Source organism: Lactuca virosa, chromosome 2 (assembly GCF_052849685.1).
Source record: "Lactuca virosa cultivar CGN04683 chromosome 2, Lactuca_virosa_CGN04683_v6, whole genome shotgun sequence".
Taxonomy (NCBI): domain Eukaryota; kingdom Viridiplantae; phylum Streptophyta; class Magnoliopsida; order Asterales; family Asteraceae; genus Lactuca; species Lactuca virosa.
Window position 1 is genome coordinate 308,689,604 of NC_136427.1, and position 21,613 is coordinate 308,711,216.

At 33.0% G+C, this 21,613-nt stretch overlaps 2 protein-coding genes across 2 annotated transcripts; both read right to left on the reverse strand.

Annotated features, from left to right (window-relative positions):
• Positions 1 to 16,106: 16,106 nt before the first annotated feature.
• LOC145161617 (putative NADH dehydrogenase [ubiquinone] 1 alpha subcomplex subunit 5, mitochondrial) lies at positions 16,107 to 17,606 on the reverse strand. Its single transcript, XM_079081172.1, has 2 exons — positions 17,181 to 17,606; positions 16,107 to 16,614 (listed from the first exon to the last, which is right to left on the reverse strand). Exons 1-2 carry the CDS (start codon positions 17,503 to 17,505, stop codon positions 16,424 to 16,426), a joined length of 516 nt encoding a protein of 171 aa, XP_078937298.1. The 5' UTR covers positions 17,506 to 17,606; the 3' UTR covers positions 16,107 to 16,423.
• A 1,653-nt stretch (positions 17,607 to 19,259) lies between these two features.
• LOC145157182 (WRKY transcription factor 22-like) lies at positions 19,260 to 20,966 on the reverse strand. Its single transcript, XM_079076271.1, has 3 exons — positions 20,446 to 20,966; positions 20,000 to 20,110; positions 19,260 to 19,880 (listed from the first exon to the last, which is right to left on the reverse strand). The coding sequence occupies exons 1-3, from the start codon at positions 20,805 to 20,807 to the stop codon at positions 19,454 to 19,456; spliced, it is 900 nt and encodes a 299-aa protein (XP_078932397.1). The 5' UTR covers positions 20,808 to 20,966; the 3' UTR covers positions 19,260 to 19,453.
• Positions 20,967 to 21,613: the final 647 nt, after the last annotated feature.

A 21,613-nucleotide genomic window follows, 5' to 3' on the forward strand; every position in this document is an offset into this window, starting at 1 on the left:
CTCCGAGTACCATGTCCAAGTCTTTCTGACATAGCAATGCTTCTAATTGCATTTTCCACCAGCTAAAATCAGAACCATTGAACCTTTCGATTTTAATCTTGTCTTCAGCCATTAGGACAAACAAGATACAAATCAGGTATACTCGTGCGTGAAAAAAAAAACGATCGTACCCTCCAAAACCTCGCTAACCAGTCTCTGATACCAGTTGTTAGGAATTGAGACAGGGTACACGCAGCGGAAACACTATCACACACACAAACACATGAAGGAAATAAAGCAATAAAGAACACAAGGATTTTACGTGGTTCGGATTCGGTGTAAATCCTACGTCCACGGGCTGCAACTAGATTTTCTTATTAACTCAATAAGATTACAATTTATAACTCTACAAGTTATATTTGATGCACACATACAAAGAGTTACATTGCACATATATATATTGAGATGTGCCGTAAACTTTTCTTCAATTCACATATTGTGAATATAATATTGCGGCCGTTCATTACCGAAAGTATGCATAGTCAAAGAAATATTAAACAATTGTTTAATTGATAGCCACCGTCCAACAATATTATTAAACAATTGATAGTGCGTCCAATTCAATATTCAATTGTTTTAATTTCCAAGTTTCATTTATGGCCCTTGAACTCTTAGGAACTTGTCAATTTGTTCAAGACTCCATAAATCTTAACAATAATTTACTCTGATTCTTGACTTTTGATCTTTACCGTTGCCTATGCGTGATGATGCTAAATAAACACCGGCGAGTGCAAAAATTAAATGATCTTGTGTTGGTGATTCACGGGGTAGATCATCTTTTGTTGGTTTTGAGCCGTTGCTTATTCCCATGTTTGCAAAAGTAATACTTGGGACAATTAGTTGAGATTCTTCGTCAAAAATTGGGTAGCTAGAATGCATTTTGATGAATAATCCTCTTTCCTGTTTTGCAAAGCGTATTTTATAATTTCTGATGATAGTTTGCACAGCAGAAGGGAATTCGCTGATGCAGTGTAGATTGGTGTCTTCTAGATAGATGGTGTCGATGAACCCATGAATAAAATAATCCCATAAAGTCATAGGATCTGATAAGTCGGCTAAGAAGACTGCTTTAGGACCTGGTCGTCTGGCTACTGGGTAAAAACCCATCAGAGAATGGATTTCGGTGTATGAGATTAGGCTGTCCCATAATTCGGCAAATTTTTTGGCAGATGGTTTTTTCATGGCTTCTTTTTCTTTGGTTGATAGAATGGATTCAAGGGCAATTTTTGCATTTAATTGGTTAAGAGATCTTGGGATGGATACAGGTTTTTGTGGTGTAAAACTGGATATAGGTTTTTGTGATGTTAGGAGAACTGTTTTTGAACATTCGACGTTATCTTTTATTACTGCTTTGTATGCTTCGTTGTATGCGGCTTCTGCTTCATTTTTTGTTTTGTAACTTTTGTGAATAATATTTTTTCCAAGAATATATGAACTGGCGATTCCCCAATCGTCATATACTCCTTTGTTTTCTCCGTTGAAAATCACGTACCATTTCTTTATATTTTTATGATCTGCTTGAAGTGGTGGATATTCTTCTGGATTTTGTGTTATAGGTTGTTTTTCTGACTTGAGCATTGTTTGTGGCTGACTATCATCGGATGAAATTTCTTGAATGTCTTCTTTTGGTTGCTTTGTTGTTGAACTGCTAGCTGCTTCTTCTTTAGGTACTGATTGAGATGATAGAATTTGTATTGTTTGTCGTAGTTGTTCTTTTTCTCGTCTGACTGCTTCGAGTTGTCTGACTAATGATGCTTCTTGATCTTCTTTCTGTTTGAACTGGTGTTTGATTTGTTTCATGATTGCTTCCATTTCGATATATTTGTGGACTGAATGTTTGCGTTTCTTGAGTACCTGAATGATTGCTTAAATTTGTTTGTTTCAAATAATGATATGAGAATTTTCATATCAATGTATGCTTTTGGTGATATATTCATATCACTTTATGCTTTTGGTGATATATTCATATCACTGTATACTTTATCATTGTTTACTTCAGATGGTACTTTCATACCATTGTATGCTTTAGCAATGTATATTCCAGATAGGTTAGATATGAGGTTTCCCTCAAGTTTTAATAATACTTTTTCCATAGGATTATGTACCTGCATCTGAATCAGAATCAGTTGTATATGCATAAATATCTATATCTGAATTTATATCTGAATCTTCTATGGGTTCGTATCCAAGGTCGTATGCAATTTTTAATATATTTGTTTCTTTTTCTTTTTTAGTCTTTTTCGGGCATTCATAAGCTTTGTGTCATTCTTCTTGACATATCCAACATTTACAGTCTTTTTTATTCGATGGGCAATAATTTGTTTTGGATTGATATTTTTGTTTATATTGTTTTCTATTTCGGAAATATTTTCTTTCCCCTTGTTTATAATATTCTTTATATTTGGGTTTATAAGTTTGTTTTTTCCAAATTTTCTTTTTACTTTGTTGTTTTTCTTTACAACCATACTGATTTACTTTATTAGAAAGGATGTCACAACATAAATCTATTTTTGCATCTTGTGTTGTTTTTTGTTCTAAACATTTTTTCTGCATCCATGCTTTTAATATACTTATTCGTGCTCCTAGAGTGTCTGCAATTTTATTTTGTTGTAATGCTGCTTGGAAATCTTTTATTACACTTTGGCTTACTGATGATGGTAGTTTTTGATAGAACATATCTAACGCTGCCTTTTTTCTAGTGGGATCTAAATTATAATAATGTTCGGAATATTCGCATATAAATGGTTCTAGATAACACATATTACAAATTCGTAAATTAGTTAGATGCCATAATGATTCTAATTGAAAAGCTTCTTTTGATATTTTATCTTCAATTTGTTTTCCTATGAATTCCTGAATAAGACGGCTTAATACATTTTTAAATGTTTCCATAGCATCAGTGGTGGCTATCATCATTGTTTCGGTTTCATCAAGAGATGAGAGAAAACGATATGCGTTACCTTGTGTTTTATGAATGATATAATTAAGAAAATGTTTTGGGTGTAAATTTCTTAATTCTTCGGTTAACTGAATTTGTACTCCCATTTTATTACTCCATTCTTGAATTTTTGCTTCAGGATTTTGGTCACAATCAATAAAAAGAATATCTGAATTTGTTGGAAATGTAAATAACTTAGGTATGTATTGAGGAGGTATTTTTTCCCATTTATTTTGTTTATTTTTAACCATTCCTTGTCTATATAAAAAAATTTCTTCTAATGAAGGTGGTCCATAAATATATTGACTTTGATAATCATCTTCAATATATGATTGTTTTCGTTTTAATCCAAAATTGTTTTGTGAATCTCTATATGGATTTGAATAAGGGTTTTCATCATCTGAAGAAAAATCATATATTACTTCTGCGTCATTATTATCTGAATTATTTTCTATTTCTATATTATTTTCTTGAGTTTCAGATGGTATTTCTAATGCTGCAAATAATTTAGTCAGTGTTTCTACTTTTTCTTGTAAAGTTTCCATATATAAAATTTTTTGTTTCTTTTCCTTAGTAAAGTAGTTATTATTAATGCTTTTTCTATTTTTTAAACATATTTAACAAATTAATTTTGTTATCTTGTTTTCAAGGTTTTTTATTTGTTCTTGTTTCCAATTGATACTATTATTTATTATATGTATTGCTTCAATATTGGATATACAATTTATTATTGATATGTTAGAATCTATTTTTAAATCTAAAAGAAATTTTTTAGATTGTTTCAACGTTTTACGAAAAAAATTTAATTCTTGTTTATTTGTATCTAGGCTTGAAAAACTCATGATTATAATTTTATAATAATAATAGTTTAGTTTCGTTTTAGATTTAAAGTTATGATTAAAATTTATTTAAAAATAGTAGTGGTAATTATAATAATGTTTAAAAGACATACGTTTTAAAATACAAATAGTTTTGTTTTTAGACGACGTATTTGCTTGTAACGGATTTTAATACTAGTTCTTATGAAATATCTAACATCATGAATATGGTTATTGTTTAAAATCGTACCTTGATTATTAGGTTTGTAAGAATCCTTGAGATTTTTCTTAGAATTATTTATAGATTCTTGGATTTGCTGTATTCTTAAAATAATATTTCTATTAGGAATACAATTCATCAAAATTTTGTTAGACATAAATATATATTTTAAGCATGAATTTGATTAATTTGATTATTAAGAACGAGTATTATTTTAATAAAAATTTCAAATTTTGTAGAATTAATAGTTAAAACAACTCGAAATGATACTATCATGAAGAAATAAAAGTAATTTAACAATTGAAAATATCTTGAGACATATTTATGGTATTAGATCTTCTTACGATAAATATTTTAATTGTTGATAACTTTTTTAAATATGAATATTTAAAAACAATGGTTATTCATTATCATGTTTATGATGCTGCATATGTATATTTTCTTATTAACTATATATTGAATAATAAGAACGTTACTTAGCTCTGATACCAAATTGAAAAACATGACGGAATTAAAAATAAGTTAAGAGAATTATACCTGAATGATGCGTCGTAATGATCTGATGATGGATTGTTTGAGTATGATATGATTATATTGGATATGTTTGGATAGGGTTCTGCTATTCAGAAATAGAAAACTATTTCAACAGAAGAAGATTGAGAACAACTCAAATCTATATCACAAATCACTCTGCTTTATTCACTAAGGGCAAAGCCCTTTATATAGGCTCCAAAGAGCTAATTACACACGGAATCTTTACATTATTTCAATCGTTTGATTGCAAGAAGACAAACTACTTTACATAAGACTTTATGTCACATATATAATAATACTACACACTTACCGACACTTTTACATAATTAAATAAAGACAAGCTATAATCGTTATTTTCAACAATGTGTCTTCTTTAATAATTCTTTCTTGTGTCATGCCTTACGTCATTCCTCCCGCCTCCAAAAAGCAAATTGAAAAACATGACGGAATTAAAAATAAGTTAAGAGAATTATACCTGAATGATGCGTCGTAATGATCTGATGATGGATTGTTTGAGTATGATATGATTATATTGGATATGTTTGGATAGGGTTCTGCTATTCAGAAATAGAAAACTATTTCAACAGAAGAAGATTGAGAACAACTCAAATCTATATCACAAATCACTCTGCTTTATTCACTAAGGGCAAAGCCCTTTATATAGGCTCCAAAGAGCTAATTACACACGGAATCTTTACATTATTGCAATCGTTTGATTGCAAGAAGACAAACTACTTTACATAAGACTTTATGTCACATATATAATAATACTATACACTTACCGACACTTTTACATAATGACAAATTACATATAATCGTTATTTTCAATAATGTATGTCTTTGATATCTTCTCAATAATATCTTAATATCTTCAATATTCCTCCCGCCTCCAAAAGGACTTATTTGTAAATAATGTTTGCTTCCGTCATGGTTGATGTGGCTTCCATTATCTTGTTAATGTATCCGCTATATGATTGTTGGTGCTTTTAATATACTTGAGGTATGGATGAAATTGATGTAGTTGTAATTGCCATCGGATTAATCGTCCTCGACAATAATCTTCTTGTAACTTATATCGCCAAAAACCAAGTAAATACTTGGAATCTGTGCGTAATTCGAATCTGGTTTGGAGTAGCTCAACTTTCCATTTTTTTCAATGTTCTAAGACATGCTAGTGTTTCTCGTTCATGCGTACTGTAATTTTGTTCTGTTTGGGAAAATGTTCCCGATATATACTTGCATAGTTTTTGTTCATATTTATCTGTTTTTAATGCTTCAGATGATACATCTGTATCAATGTATGCTTTTGGTGATATCTTCATATCACTGTATACTTTATCATTGTTTACTTCAGATGGTATTTTCATACCAGTGTTTGCTTTATCATTGTATACTTTTGATGAGTTAGATATGAGGTTTCCCTCACTATCTAATCTCAATAATACTTTTCCCCGTATTAATTGCTTTTAGGCATCCTGCCCAAGTGTCTTGTGATGCATCTGTTTCTACGATTAAGAAATAATCTATTTTTGCATTATATAAAGTAGGGAGAAATTGAATGTTTTGTTTTATATTTTGTACCAAAATAGTATCTGTATTGGTCCAAGACCAAGGTATTTTTTCTGATATTTTCTTTTGTAAAACTTTTCGTTCTTTTGCTAAATTTTTTAAAAATCCTTGTTCTGCAATATAATTTAAACAACCAAGAAATCGTTGTATTTGTTTTCTATTTTCAAGTTTATTAGGAAACATATTTAATTTTTCTCGTATATTGTCTGTTAACGATAATTGACCATTTTCTCCAATTTTTAAACCGAGATATTCAACTGTAGTTTGAAAAAGTTTTGATTTCTTTTTTGATAAAACTAAACCCTTTTCTTTAATTCTTTGTAAAACCTTGATGACTGCATCAATGTGTGTTTGTTCGTTTCCTTTTGTAAAAACAATTATATCATCAATATATGCAAGACAAATATGATCTAAACCATTTAAGGTTTCATCCATGAACCGCTGATATATTGATGGTGCCTGTTTTAAACCGAATGGAAGAACATTCCATTCATAATGCTTCTGAGGAGGACATGAGAAAGCGGTTAGTGGTTTCGTATTTTCATGTAAACGTAACTGCCAATATCCAGATTTTGCATCAAATGTACTAAAATGTGTATTTCCTTTTATTTTTTCTAAAATATATTCTTTTCGTGGTAATTTATATGAGTCTCCTATAGTAGCATCATTCATTTTTTTATAATTGATTACCATTCTTCGTTTGCCTCGTTTTATTTCATTATTATTTTCTACATAGAATGCAGGTGCTGAATGAGGACTCTTGCTAGGTCGAATGATTCCTTTTTCTAATAGTTCAGTGCATTCCTGTTTGAATTCAGAAACATCTTTTATACTATATGGAATTTTATTTTGAACATTTATTTCATCATTAGGGTTTTTTAATAATATTATTATTTCTTGATTATTTCTATTTTTTAAATGATCTAGTGGATTTTCGCTGCATACTTCTTCAAGTTGTTTTTCAGCAATTTCTTTAGCAAATGTTAGTAATATGCGTAATTGAAAGCCAACCTCTTGTTTGATTATTTTAATAAGATCATAATGTTTGATAATTGCAGTTTTTATAATACCTTTTGTTGGATGCTTGAGACTTATATCGTCATTTGTTTGTATAAATGGTTGATATAATTTAAGGAAATTATTTCCTATAACTAAATCTATTCCTGAATCATGTTGATATATAGTTGGAGTTTTAAATGGTGTTTTTTCAATTACCATATCTATATCTCTTCCTACGAACCAAATTTTGTGAATTGATTTATCAGCAATTGTTATTTTTAATGGTTTTTCTAATTTTTCCCAATTTTTTAATATCTTTTTTCTTCCAAAACATAAAGTAGCTCCTGTATCTATATATGAAACTAATTCTTTTTCTTGTATTTTGGTTGTAATAAAGGTACTGTTTGGGTTAATATTTGTTTTTATTTTACTCATTTTAGGATTAGTTTATAAATTTTATATTAGCAAGTTGTGTTTGTTAGAGTGGTTGAAACATTGCGTATTGTTTTTAGATTTCGATTTTGTGATTTTTTGTATTTCTTAATTCCTTCTTGTAATCTAGATATCTTTTTTAATTGATTATTATATTCTTTATTTACTGGTTGTAATTTTAATAAATAGTTTTCTTCATATGATAAAGCATTTTCTAAATGTTTTATGGTATTAGAGATATTAGAATTTATTTTCCAGTGGTTTTTTAATATATTAGTCCAAAGCATGTTATCTTTTGAAGAATTTATTTGTACTTTTGAATTCATTTTTTAATTGGATTGTTAATATTTTTTATTAATTTTTACTAGTATGATTTTTGTTTTTATAAATTAGTTTGTGTACTTCAGAATATTCTGTGGATTTATATAAATCTTTCCATAATTTTTTAAGTAAATTAACTTTATATCTATTATCGTAGTTGCAGTGTATTTGGGTTTTATTACTCATAATTTTTATTTTACCATGTGAAAGGTCGTTTAATAGTAAGTGGTTTTTCTTTAAATAGTTGTTTTTCATTTAGTGGTTCTTCTTTGATTGTTTTTATTATTTTTAAATATTTTTCAAGTAGATTTTTCTGTTGAGTTAAATTCTGTAATAATTCAGGAATTTGTTTTAATACAATTAAACTTTCTACTTCTATAATATTATTTAATTTTTGACTAATTATGTTTAATTTTTCTCCTACTGATTTATCTTCTTCAGGATTAAGACCGATGTTATATATTGTTCCTTGTGGTAAATTTTGCGGTATTCTATAATAATTTCTTTATCTGGTATACATGGTTTTGTATTTTGATATGATCCTTCAAGTGTTTTAAAATATTTTAGGGAATTACTAGATGATTCTGTCATATTCTTAAACTTAATGATCTAATCATTTCTTTAATATTTTCTAGCTTTTCATCGTTATTTTCCTTAGATGTTGAAGGCTGACATTATAAAATAGAAGATCTACCTATTATAGTTGAAAATGGAGGTTCTATAATTGGACTTCTTTTTATTAACGGAGTAGTTATTATTGGTTGAAAATTAGTTTCATTGAATATTCTATTATTAGTCATATTTGGTGATTCAAGGGATAATAAAGGGGTAAATGATTTATCTATATAAATTCTATCTTCTGTTTTAAATGTAATACTATGATGAGAATTTGTTAATGTATAATTTATTTGATATGTAATAGTAAATGGATGATTACCTTTTATCATAAAATTTTGTCTTAATAATTTATATCGTACAGTAATACTATTGCTTAAATTTTTATCTTTAAGACTTAATCCTAATTGAAAATTAATATCAAAATTTATTTTTCCTTCATTTAAATTACCTTCTCCTTTTGCAATAATACTTTCTTGGTTATTAATTATACGATCATCTCTGATTTCTAATTCTATTGGTGTATTTAAATTACTTACAGTACTTTTTAAGATTATTTGAATAGTTGATATATGAATATAAGCAATTTTTATTCTATCTGTTTCTTTAATATGAGATAATCTATTTCTAATTTGTTGTTTATTTATTATGGGTATAGTAATATTTCCTTGAGTTAATTCAATAGGTATTGCTTGTTCTCCTATAATTTTTCCATAATATATAATATTTTTTCTAGAAAAGAAATTTTTAAATGTGTTATGTCTAAAATTGTGTCTTTCGGATAGTGTGAAATTTGATTTTCTTATAGCGTCTTTATTGATGTTATTTTTATTAATTAAAGCATCAAAAGTGTATCCAGATTCATTTTCTTCGTTATTAATAACTATTGGTGAGTTTTCTATTTCTTGAGACATTTTTATAGTATTAAATCTTCTTTCGATAAATATTTTAATTGTTGATAACTTTTTTAAATATGAATATTTAAAAATAATGGTTATTCATTATCATGTTTATGATGCTGCATATGTATATTTTCTTATTAACTATATATTGAATAATAAGAACGTTACTTAGCTCTGATACCAAATTGAAAAACATGACGGAATTAAAAATAAGTTAAGAGAATTATACCTGAATGATGCGTCGTAATGATCTGATGATGGATTGTTTGAGTATGATATGATTATATTGGATATGTTTGGATAGGGTTCTGCTATTCAGAAATAGAAAACTATTTCAACAGAAGAAGATTGAGAACAACTCAAATCTATATCACAAATCACTCTGCTTTATTCACTAAGGGCAAAGCCCTTTATATAGGCTCCAGGGGGGGGGGGGGGGGGGGCGGGGACTGATTACTGACAGGTCTGTTCCGAACAGGGGTCGATGTTGGGCAGGGCTCATTATATGTTTGATATGTTTTCTATGTGGTATTTTGGGAAACTCACTAAGCTTTGTGTTTACGGTTTTCAGTTTATGTTTCAGGTACTTTTGGTTCGAATGGGAAGAGCTCGGGATGACTGCATTGCACACACCACATTGTTCAGCATTCTACATGACTCTGATGTAGTTGGATGTTTATTGATACACTCTGATTCAATATGGTTTTTATGATATTGTTTTAGATAATAGTTTTATTAATTTAAAAATCAAAATTTTTAGTTTTAATTTTTGGGATGTTACAAGTAACCTTACTATAAAATTAATTACTTTATAAAAAATTAAACACAAAAGAAGAGGTGAAAAATAGTAAACAAAATGACGAAATTTAAAAAGAATTAATCCATCATTCAACATTTAGGTGTTGTTTGATTTTTCTAAAAAACCACTTTTGACTACTTATTGTTGCGCCGTGCAGCACACGCGCAATACATTTTTGATGGTTATGAAAATGTTATATGTATTGTGTGTATAGAGAAAGAAAAGAATTGTGTAAAAAATAATGGTTAAAAGTTTAGTATTTATAGGTAAATATGTTATGTAAAATTCTTATTTTAAAAAAAATTAAAATTTTTCAAAATTTAGCAGTTGGAACGCTAGTCAAATGGTCAAACAAAGGAAAACCCTCATTGGGCGTTGATACTCATCCGGATAACGAATGGCCACGAAACGGAGCAACCACGACCGGCCAGGGTGGTGTGCACGGTCATGGTCCGTTGTCACCTCAATCAGGGACCGGCTCGTGGCTTGTATAGCGTATGGTCTAATGAGTGATATTGTTGTCATCAATTTAGAGCCACCGTAAGAAATATGGTTTTATTGAGGGTTTGGAGGTTGGGTGTGTAGGTGGGTTTTAAGTATTAATTAATTAATTTCTTTTAAATCAAAAAATATAAAATAAATAAATAATGAAACAAAAATCATTTTACATGCATTAAGGACGAGTCGTGCAGGAAATTAAAACAACATGGACCAAATGCATAACATTTTTGATCGTTGTCATTATCATTAGACTTTTTGTAAAGAGACCAATTGTGAAATTTCAAAGCAGAACACGATCTAACCAAACACACAATGGTTATTATTGAGAAAAACTAAACACAAAAAACTCAATTGTTCACACTTGATATCACAGCTCGATAATTAAGCATGTATTTATATAGAATACAAGACATAACAAACTTGCATCTATTTAGGATCCTAGCATCAATCCTTATCAGTATCTAATTCGTCAACCCACACAACTAGATAACTCCTATTATACCTCATCATATATAGGATAATTCAGAAATTTCCAACAATCACCCCCGTAATTTCTGAATCTGCATAGTGAGATCTTTAACTCCAAGTAGCCTCCTCATTTCTTCAAATTTAACCCTCGCCAGTGCCTTTGTTAAACTGTCAGCTTTCTGTTCATTACCACACATATGCTCAACCCGGATCTCCTGTTCTTCTACCCTCTCACGAATATAGTGGTATCTAGATTTGATATGTTTGCTCCGTTTGTGAAATACTGGATTCTTAATCAACGCAATAGCTGACGTATTGTCTATCTTAAGAGTCACCTCCTTCTTACTTGTCCCAAACACTTCTTCTATCAAATCTTTTAACCAAACAGCTTGACAACTTGCTGCTGAAGCAACCATATACTCGGCTTCACATGAAGACAATGCCACCGTATCCTATTTCTGTGAACACCAAGTAATGGGTGACTTTCCAAGATAAAATACATGCCCTGTAGTGCTTCTTCCATCATCTTCATCCACATTATGACTGTTGTCACTATATCCTATTAACTTTCCATGATTCCCATGTGGATAGAAAATACCATACCCGATAGTTCCCTTCACATACCGTAGGATTTGTTTAACCGCTGCCATATGTTACTTTCGGTGTTTGCATGTAACGACTAACAATTCCAACCGAGAATGCAAGATCGGGTCTGGTTTGTAATAGATATCTCAGTCTTCCCACCAAACTTCTATACTCGGTAGCATCAACCTCCTTTTCATCTTGTGCTTTTGTGAAATTTTTATTACAATCCATAGGAATCATTGTAGGATTGCAATTACTCATCCCTGCATCTTTGAGAACTTTCTTTGCATACGCTTCTTGAGTAACAATTACGCCCCTCATGCTTTGGTATACTTCAATGCCCAAGTAATACCTAAGTATACCAAGATCTGACATCTCAAACTTGGTTGACATTGCAGCTTTAAACCGCTTAATGATATCTACACTTGAACCCGTTACAATCAAGTCATCCATATAAACACCTACGACAATCAAATCATCACCGATTCTAAGTCGATACACCGATTGTTCTTGCACGCAACGTTTAAATTTCATACCTTTTAGTATACCATCTAACTTAATATTCCATGTTCGGGGAGCCTGTCTTAACGCATATAGAGCTTTATCTAACTTGTAGACCATTCTTTCACACCCGGCTTTAACAAATCCCTCATGCTGTTCAACGTAGACATCTTCTTGAAGCTCACCATGAAGGAATGCTGATTTTACATCAAGATGGTGAATCTCCCATCCTTTTGATGCTGCAAGAGCTAATATGATCCTCACTGTTTCAATACGAGCCACTGGTGCAAAAACTTCATCAAAATCAACTCCCGCTTGTTGCAAGTATCCTTTTGCGACTATCATTGCCTTATACTTACTTATCGCCCCACTAGCATCACGTTTGAGTTTAAACACCCATTTTAGACCTATCACAATCACAGCCGACGGTCTTTTAACGAGCCTCTAAGTCTTATTCTTCATAATGGAATCAATTTCCTCCTCCATTGCTTTTACCCACCTAGGATTTTTCACCGCTTCCAAAAAAACTAGTTGGTTCATCATCATTCATTGATAAGAAAAAGAGATGATCTTCAATAAATAGATTGACTACATAATCATCAAACCTTCTTGGTCGCTGAATCTGTCTTGACGAACGCCTTAGTTGATCGTTATTGACCTCATTGTCAACTTGTGGCTCGTTATTTACCTCATCATCAACTTGTGGCTCGTCTACTATATTATCAGGATCTCCATGATTAGCATCCTCTTCATGCCGATTCTCGTTTTGGTTTAAGTCACCCATAACAGGACCTGCTCCAGTGTCTACGATCGTTTCCCATTGAACCCAAAACATTCCAGGCCTCAGCTCGTCCTTAAGTCCACTATTCCAAGCCCAAGTGGCCTTCTCATCATAGACAACGTCTCTAGATACGATTATTTTTCTGGTAGATGGATCAAATAGTCTATACGCCTTGGACCCCGGCTCCGACCACTAATTTCTTTGATCTATCATCCAGCTTTTTTAAGTTTGGACCCAATACTTTGGCATATGCAATACAACCAAAAACCCGAAGGTGTTCAATATTGGGTTTTCGTCCAAAATATCTTTCGTAGGGTGTTGTATCAGACAAGGCCTTTGTGGTAATCCTGTTGATGATATATGATACATGTCTCACAGCTTCACCCCAACAATAATTTGGTACCTGTGTTGCCTTCATCAAACTTCGTGTCATCTCAAGAAGGGTGCGATTTCTTCTCACAACCACCCCGTTCTGTTGCGGTGTATACGGTGTTGTTAGGTGCCTCATCATACCATGGCTATCACAGAGATTCTTAAAATCTTGAGATGTAAACTCACCACCACGATCTGTTCTAAACGTTTTTACTGAGTTTCCCGTTTCCTTTTCAACTTTAAGCACAAAAGTTTTAAAGAAAGACAATGCATCATTTTTTTCTTTTAACAAATAACTCCACATAAACCTCGAGAAGTCATCTATTATTACGAAAATATATCTATGTCCACCCATTGTGGGAGGTGTTATAGGCCCACACAAGTCACCATGAATTAGCTCTAACGATTGTTTTGCTCTAAACAGTGAATTCTTAGAAAAAAAAAGCTCCGAGAGTGTTTTCCTACTAAGCAAGATTCACATACCTTGTTTGACCCGCTGACTTTAGGTAGACCATTTACTGTCTTCTTCTTTGCCATCGATGTTAGCGTTCCAAAGTTTACGTGGCCAAGCCTTGCATGCCAAAGCCACTCAACATCATCCAACCTCCCATGCAAGCATACAGGTTTCCCAATAGCGATCTGAGTCTTATACAAACGATTAACTGATCTCTTCACCTTGAACAACAATGTGTTTGTATTATCATACAAGTATAAGTATTCATCCTTCATGCTAACTTCACAACCACACTTCGTTGCCTGCCCTAGGCTGATAATGTTTGTCTTTAAATCGGGAATGAAGTACACGTCAGTTAAAAGCTTTTGCCTACCTCCACGGCTCTCGAACAGTACCGAACCTTTTCCGCAAATCTCAACATATGAGTTATCACCAAACCGAACCCTGCCTCCTATTCGAGTATTTATTTCACTGAAGTAAGAACGATTACCACTCATGTGATTGCTCGCTCCATTATCAAGGTACCAAACGCCATTGTTACCCGTTTGTAAGTATCTAGATGGAATTACTGCAGCATCGTTTAACAGCACAGTTTCGAACAGGGTTTCTGCCATGAATACCGCCGGATCTTGCTCATCCACATCACCGAGATTAGCCTCTTGTTGTTTGACCTTACGTTCCGGACAACGATTAGCGAAGTGTCCAAATTTATCACACCGATAGCATTGGACTTTTGAGTGATCTTTCGCTTTACTTTTTATCCTTTCGGTTTCACCAATGGCTGAATTCGATGACAGGTTTTGTTGGTGAGTTGTCCCATTGTTATTCCTACTTCCACGACCTCGTCCCCCGCCTTTACCCTTCCCGCAACTGGACTCATTGTTCCGTGATGACGACATAGATTTGTTGAGTAGGAGTTTGCCTTGATCAATGGTTTGAGAGTCATCACAGGTCCTCTCTTCGTATGCCTTTAGCCTTCCAACGACATCTTTAAACCCAACTGACCCAAGATCTAAGATTTGCTCTATAGAAGCAACTATGTGGATGAATCTTCTTGGTAAGCTTGTTAGAAACTTTTTAACCATCTTCCTTTCACTAATCGTTTCCCCAAGAGAAGATGATTTAGACGCTATACCTGAAAGTTGGCTCGCATATTCATCAATTGTAGCTGACTCCTTCATCTTAAGATTGTCAAACTCGGTAATTAGGGTTTGCAATCTAGCCTCCCTCACCCTGTCTGCACCCAAATTACAAGCTTTTATGGCTTCCCAAATTTCTTTTGCCGTATCCATCGTCCCAATTTGTAAAATAAGATCTTCAGGTATCGCCTGGAAGATCACGGCAATAGCAACATTATTCTTCTTTGGATCATTCGCTCCCGTATCTATGACATCCCAGACCTGATGAACATTCAATATCACCTTCATGCGAATTGCCCACACAGTATAATTCGTTGCATTTAACATTGGCACTTGAAACGAAAAAGACGTTCCTTTATCGCCTCCCCCTGAGACAGAAGACGACGGCGTATCTCCCTCCACCATGTCTTCCTTTCAACAAGACTCTGATACCAATTCAAAGCAGAACACGATCTAACCAAACACACAATGGTTATTATTGAGAAAAACTTAACACAAAAAACTCAATTGTTCACACTTGATATCACAGCTCGATAACTAAGCATGTATTTATATAGAATACAAGACATAACAAACTTGCATCTATTTAGGATCCTAACATCAATCCTTATCAGTATCTAATTCGTCAACCCACACAACTAGATAACTCCTATTATACCTCATCATATATAGGATAATTCAGAAATTTCCAACAAAATTGTCTTAATTAATAAAATATAGTACCCATTTAATCTTATAACTTTGAATCATTCTTCCTTTTATTGTACATTTCGCTAGCAACTAGCTTTTATCTATGGCTAGTTAATCTCTCAAACATAGCCTAGTTTGTGATTTCTACAAGCAAATCAACAAAACAAATGCAAGACTATTCTATAAAGGTAAATATGCCTTAATTTTAGTTGATCGTTATTGTAAAGGGAAGCTCTAGGTTACTTTGTTTATATATGTTTTTGCGTTAATAGAATTTTGGGTTTTCAGGATATATATAAAATAATCCTCTCATCAACAATGTTTCAAAGTAAATTGTATTCTAGCAATTAGTAAATCCATTTGTTCAGTCAACAGGGTCAAACCATGTTCCACATTTTTTGTGGGACAAAATTTTCATTCTCAATACAATAAGGAATATATAAGATCAATTAACTGCCCGTAAAAGTACAATCAGTTTTTATTTGCTACAACAAACACAAATTAACTGCCCGTAAAAGAACAATCAGTTTTTATTTGCTACAACAAACACAAGAAAATAGCCAGTATGAAGATGATTTTGACTTTTTGAGCCCATGAACAAATAACAATAAGCCAAATGGCTGGAAAGCCAGAATGAATGTTAGGCTTATTTTAACTCTTATAACGAGTGTGTAATTGGCAGATAAAAATCATGCAGATGTCAAAAAAAAAAAAAAAAAAAAATTGATTATTCATAGTACATGGTGTCATTGTGAACCTGAGGAGGGGATTGCTGGTTCATCTTTTTTAGGAGTTCCAGCCATGGCAGCTTCAAGCGTCTTGTAGAACTCTTCAGGAAGAGGACCAGGCCGGTGTAGTGGCACGTGTTTTGGAACCGGGGCATCGTTTTCCACTACTTCACATTCATACTGATCAGGTACACCCCATGGGTCCCACTCTAAAATCCAACACAAACAAACAAACAAACATCTCAAATTGGTAAATTTGTTTGAAACATCTCACAAAATATACAAAACTAGAACTTAAGCATCCATTTTTAATACATAGACACATACTTCTAATCCCTGATTATCCAACAACCAATTGAAGGAAATCGAGTCAATATATAGACACATCCATTTTTAATACATAGACACATACTTCTAATCCATTTTTAATACATAGACACATACTCTGTACAACAGAATTGAAGGAAATCGAGTCAATATATTGAACTAAAAAAGTTTCAATTCCACTTCGAAGCCCTGAATTTTATGATCCAAACACTACCTCTCACTCACTTGATGTTAGGGGATTTGTAATCTCGGTTTAATAGTTCTTCGGCGTTCGGGAGGTGAATCTGTAAGTGGAAGTGTTACACTTGCTGTGTTTATACTTTATACCTTTAAAAAATCCGAAATCAACAACCTAATTATTTCAATTCCAACTCGTCCAAGCTAATATGTGACTGAAAGATCCAGATTGACAACTAAAACGGAAGAGAGAGTAAGAGGTGGGACGAACCGATCATTTTGTCGATGAGTTTGAGCTCATCCTGAGCCTCTTCGATGAGTTCTTCAACTTGACCACAACCGAGTCGTTTCTCGATAGCCTCCCAATCTTCTTCCTCTTTGCAGACCTTGAGACGGTGGCGCGTGAAACTCTCGACGGCTTTGCGGTAACCTTCGTCTTCAGGTACACGCTGAATCTCCTTTAGGGTTTTATCATAAAGACCAATTAGTACCTCCCTAGCGTTTGGGACCACCTCGAGACCGACGATCCCCGTTGTTTCCTTCACTTTGGCCATCATCATCAGTGACGACGGCCGTGCAAACCTCCGAAGAAACATCTCTCCCTCTCTCTCCCCGGCGCTCTCTCCGACCACTTCCGTTTGGTATATGTGGGACTGGGAGTAGTCTCTTTTCTAGAAACCCGTTGCCGTTAAGTCAGTTCAATAGTCTATAGACTATAGATGAGTAGATCACCCGTCAAAAGCTGCAAGCCCAAATCCAGCCCGATTAATTATGTCAAATATTTAAATTTAGTGTAAGCCCATTTAATTTCACTTATTTAATTGTAATGAATTATTTTGTCTATATTAAGTTGTTTAAGTTTTTTTACATACTTTTACCATTAAACAGTCATTTTTTGAACACAAAAATCACTTTACATGTTGTCTTCTTCATTCTCAATACACAAATCTCGATTCTTTCTCTATATCCCTCTCTCTCCCAACACATGAACATGAATAACGTGTGAAGAGGGATTTTTTAGGTTCATATGTGTATGAAGAGGGTTTCACTCAAGAACGTAAATTTGATTGGAACCTTGAAATATGATGTATGTGTGTGTTCATATGTGTGGTTTCACTCAAAAACAAAAATATGATTAGAAGCCAGAAAATATGATGTGTGTGTTGTGAAGAGGGTTTCACCAAGAACAAAAATATTATTGGAACCCATAAATCTAATTTATGTGTATGTGTGTTCATGTATGTGAAGAGGGTTTCACTCAAGATCTTAGGTACAAAAGTTTTCTCGAGTTCTTAAGAAAACTTACGAGATTTGAAATTTAAATAAAACACACATAGGTTTAAACCGCAATTCTTTTTGAGTTCTTAACAAAACCCACCATAAATTTGGGTTTATTATTGAACACACCAAGAAGATTACTACATTCTTGATAGAGACACCAGGGTAGTCGGAGATGCCAACTTAAATGCCAACCAAATAAGCATCAACTTAAAATACATGGTTATATTAGTATAAATATGTATACAATGAAAAGTTTATTACCCTTACAAGTCATTAACCGTTTATTGTATGTTCATTCAATTTATTTCCTCGTTTTTATGAAAAAAAAAACATCCATCAAAAAGCAAGGAACTTCGTTGATCCACTACTTAAATAATGTCATTTTGTCTAAAACTCATTATGTCATATATGTGACGGATAACTTAGGGCACAACACTCCTTGGCTAATTGATCTCAATTCTAACATCTTGGGATGAAATCCTATTATCACCCCCATCGTATAGTCACTTTCATGTCTTAATTTCAATCATTTAACTAGTTAGGGTTCATACATTTCAATCATATAACTAGTTAAGGTTCATACACTGAGGATTAACTTAGGAAAACCTAATGATTACAAACGAAAAAAAAAATCGTTTTTTTTTTTTTTTGAACGACTTAGTATATGTCTGGAATTGAACACAGAAACTCATGGTTAGAAACTCCTACTTAGACTCCTTATTAGTTTATATTGTTATATTATGTGTTGTTAGGTGTTATTCTATCACCCTTCTATACTCGGTGAGTCAATGATTATGTTTATCGGTTTCTATTGGGAAATGATGTTATCAATTAAGCATGTTAATAATACGATTGATTATAGATTCATATATCAATAGTGCCAGAGATTCCCATACAAGAGTGACAGATCTAATTGTGATTACTTAACCTTACTAATATTTTACATATATATTTAGACTACAAAATTCCCAAGACGTTACATATGAGTAGATAGCAATATAATGTTACAGAATGTTGCAAAGTCGGTGAAAAATAATAATTCATTACAGAAATTGAAAAAAGTGAAGTATGAATAAAGAAATTTGCGTTTAACCCTTTCTGAAATCCTTGTTGTTTGTAAGAAAATAAAATCTCTTCAAAAGTTATTTTTTAAATATGATAAAAGTAAGCTATTATTTAATAGGACCTTTTTAAGTTGAAAGTCAAATTTCCAATTGCTCAGTCGTCACCCTCCTCCATCGAACCTGGTGGTAGAGGATTAGATTAAAAGTTACCACCACCACCACTGCTACCGCCGCCGCCGCTCAGATCTCGGAACCTTTTTAATATTTCGTCATTCATAACAGTATTCGGAATGAGGATGTCTTCGTCGTATTCGTCTTCCTCGTTGATTTCACATTCATCTTCCTTAGAAGACGTTGTAGGAGAAAAGTTTGAAGCATACGCCGTAGAAGAGGAAGAGCAGGGAGGGTGTTCAAGAACAGCTGAGGAAGTGTTGCCAGAGACAGGCGGTTTGTCTGTATTGAATTTGTTGCTCCTGGTACTGCCGGCGAGAGAACTCCGGTGAGTGGGTCTAGGGTGAATGTGTTCGCCGGAGTATGAAACTATAAAGATGGTTGCGTCCACAGGGCTCCGTTCCACTTGTTTCTTTGCCCCACAGGCTTTCGTTGTGCTACACCTGTAATAATTTCTTTATTTTCCAAAACACAAATTAAACAATTAATAAAAATCCATCGAAATTATGTATTTATTCATATAAATGGAACATTAAAAAAATCAATAACGAAAATAGTAATAGATGAAGAGAACCTGGGAAAGGGGGAGCCTTTGATGGGCTTTTGACCATATTTCCTCCATGCCCACACATCATTGCTCAACTCCTCTTGCGTCAATTGAAACACCCTCTTCTCCTGGTTCTTCCTACAAGCGTAAATTTTGTTGCAACATTTAATTACAAAAAATATATCCCATTGTTTAACTAAATAATATATAAACCATAGATTTAATACTAATTGTCTTCATATATATGACATCGATCTCATGTTTAAATCGAGCATCACTCTCCTTATGCTAGCTGTAAAACTTTGTGATTTAATAATTACCACCTCTAAAAATAACTAATATCATGGTTACAATTAAGTTAAAACCTAATTTACAATAAGAATGGAAATAAAAATGATGTAAATAAGGAATACAAGTAGAATATAATAAAATGGAATAACTAGAGTGATCATTTTCAGTATGTAAATAACTACCTTTTTCGGGTGCGCGTGGACTGAGAACTCATGGTGTGCATGGAAAAGGAATGAGAATCTGTCAACATCGGGAGTTGTTCGTGAACAAATCCTTCTACAATATCGAGATCAATGGCTGCGGAGGTCGCCGGTGTTGCGCCGGCCGGCTGACCACACCCTGCCTTGTAAACATCCTCCAATCCTCCGGAAACGTTAGCAAAACTCGGATATACAAAAGTGTTTCTTTCCTCGTTCCCAGAAGCTAAACTTTCCAAGTTATAAGAACCATCATCGTAATCCTCGACGGTGGTATTCTTCACGTCTGCCGTGGTTGTGGTGGCGCAGCTCCTCACCACCGCATGCAAATCCCACTCGCCGTCCATATAAACAAGAATTAATAGAAATGAGAATTAACAACTAGAACTAGTTATTCAACTCACGTATATATATATATATATATATATAATACAACACTTTCTCCGGCAAAGGAGGAGGGAGTCCACCGGCCGGTGGTGGCGCTGACTTAATTTATAGAGAGAGAAAGGGTGGGTGACGGTGTATGAGTTAATTTGTATATGGGTTATATATAGAGAGAGACGTATGGTGGTGTGTCGGGACTAATGGAATCATACTGTACACAGTTTATGTTGATTTAGGGTTGACATTTTTATATAATAGAAAAAAAGTCAAAAGAGGGGCCGCTTTCTGCTTTGCTTTCACCAAGCCAACAATGCGAATTGATTGTATTTGTATGTATGTGTTGGTGGGTCTGGACCATATCCCACCAATTACACCATTAACCTAATAAATAGGCAGAGCCTGATTTTTGAAGTGTGACTACATGTATTTATTTGATTCATGTGAATAATAGATATGAATGTTATAAAGTTATTAGTGATTTAATTAATAGCATCAATAAGAAATGAGCTTTTTCAATAACCTTGTTGTTGCCGCTTGCCACCTCATACTCAATCTACAAACCTAAATATGTAAGAGCATCTCCAACACACTTCCAATCTCCATTTTTTCCCCCATTTCTTCCTCATTCTTCACCAACCATCTCTCATTTATTCTTCCATTTTGGGGAATATGAATAGTATTACACCAAATATGGTGTTATACTATTCATTTCTCCCAAAATGGGGGTGAACTTTGTGTTGGCGTTTTAGTCCATCTGTTATATATTTTT

Coding starts and splice junctions, on each gene's coding strand:
- LOC145157182 (XM_079076271.1), bottom strand. CDS start 20,807: ATGGACGGCGAGTGGGATTTGCATGCGGTGGTGAGGAGCTGCGCCACC. Junction 20,111..20,445: donor TCCACGCGCACCCGAAAAAG/GTAGTTATTTAC, acceptor TTACGCTTGTAG/GAAGAACCAGGAGAAGAGGG. Junction 19,881..19,999: donor AAAGGCTCCCCCTTTCCCAG/GTTCTCTTCATC, acceptor TGGAAAATAAAG/AAATTATTACAGGTGTAGCA.
- LOC145161617 (XM_079081172.1), bottom strand. CDS start 17,505: ATGTTTCTTCGGAGGTTTGCACGGCCGTCGTCACTGATGATGATGGCC. Junction 16,615..17,180: donor ACTCATCGACAAAATGATCG/GTTCGTCCCACC, acceptor GTTGGATTTTAG/AGTGGGACCCATGGGGTGTA.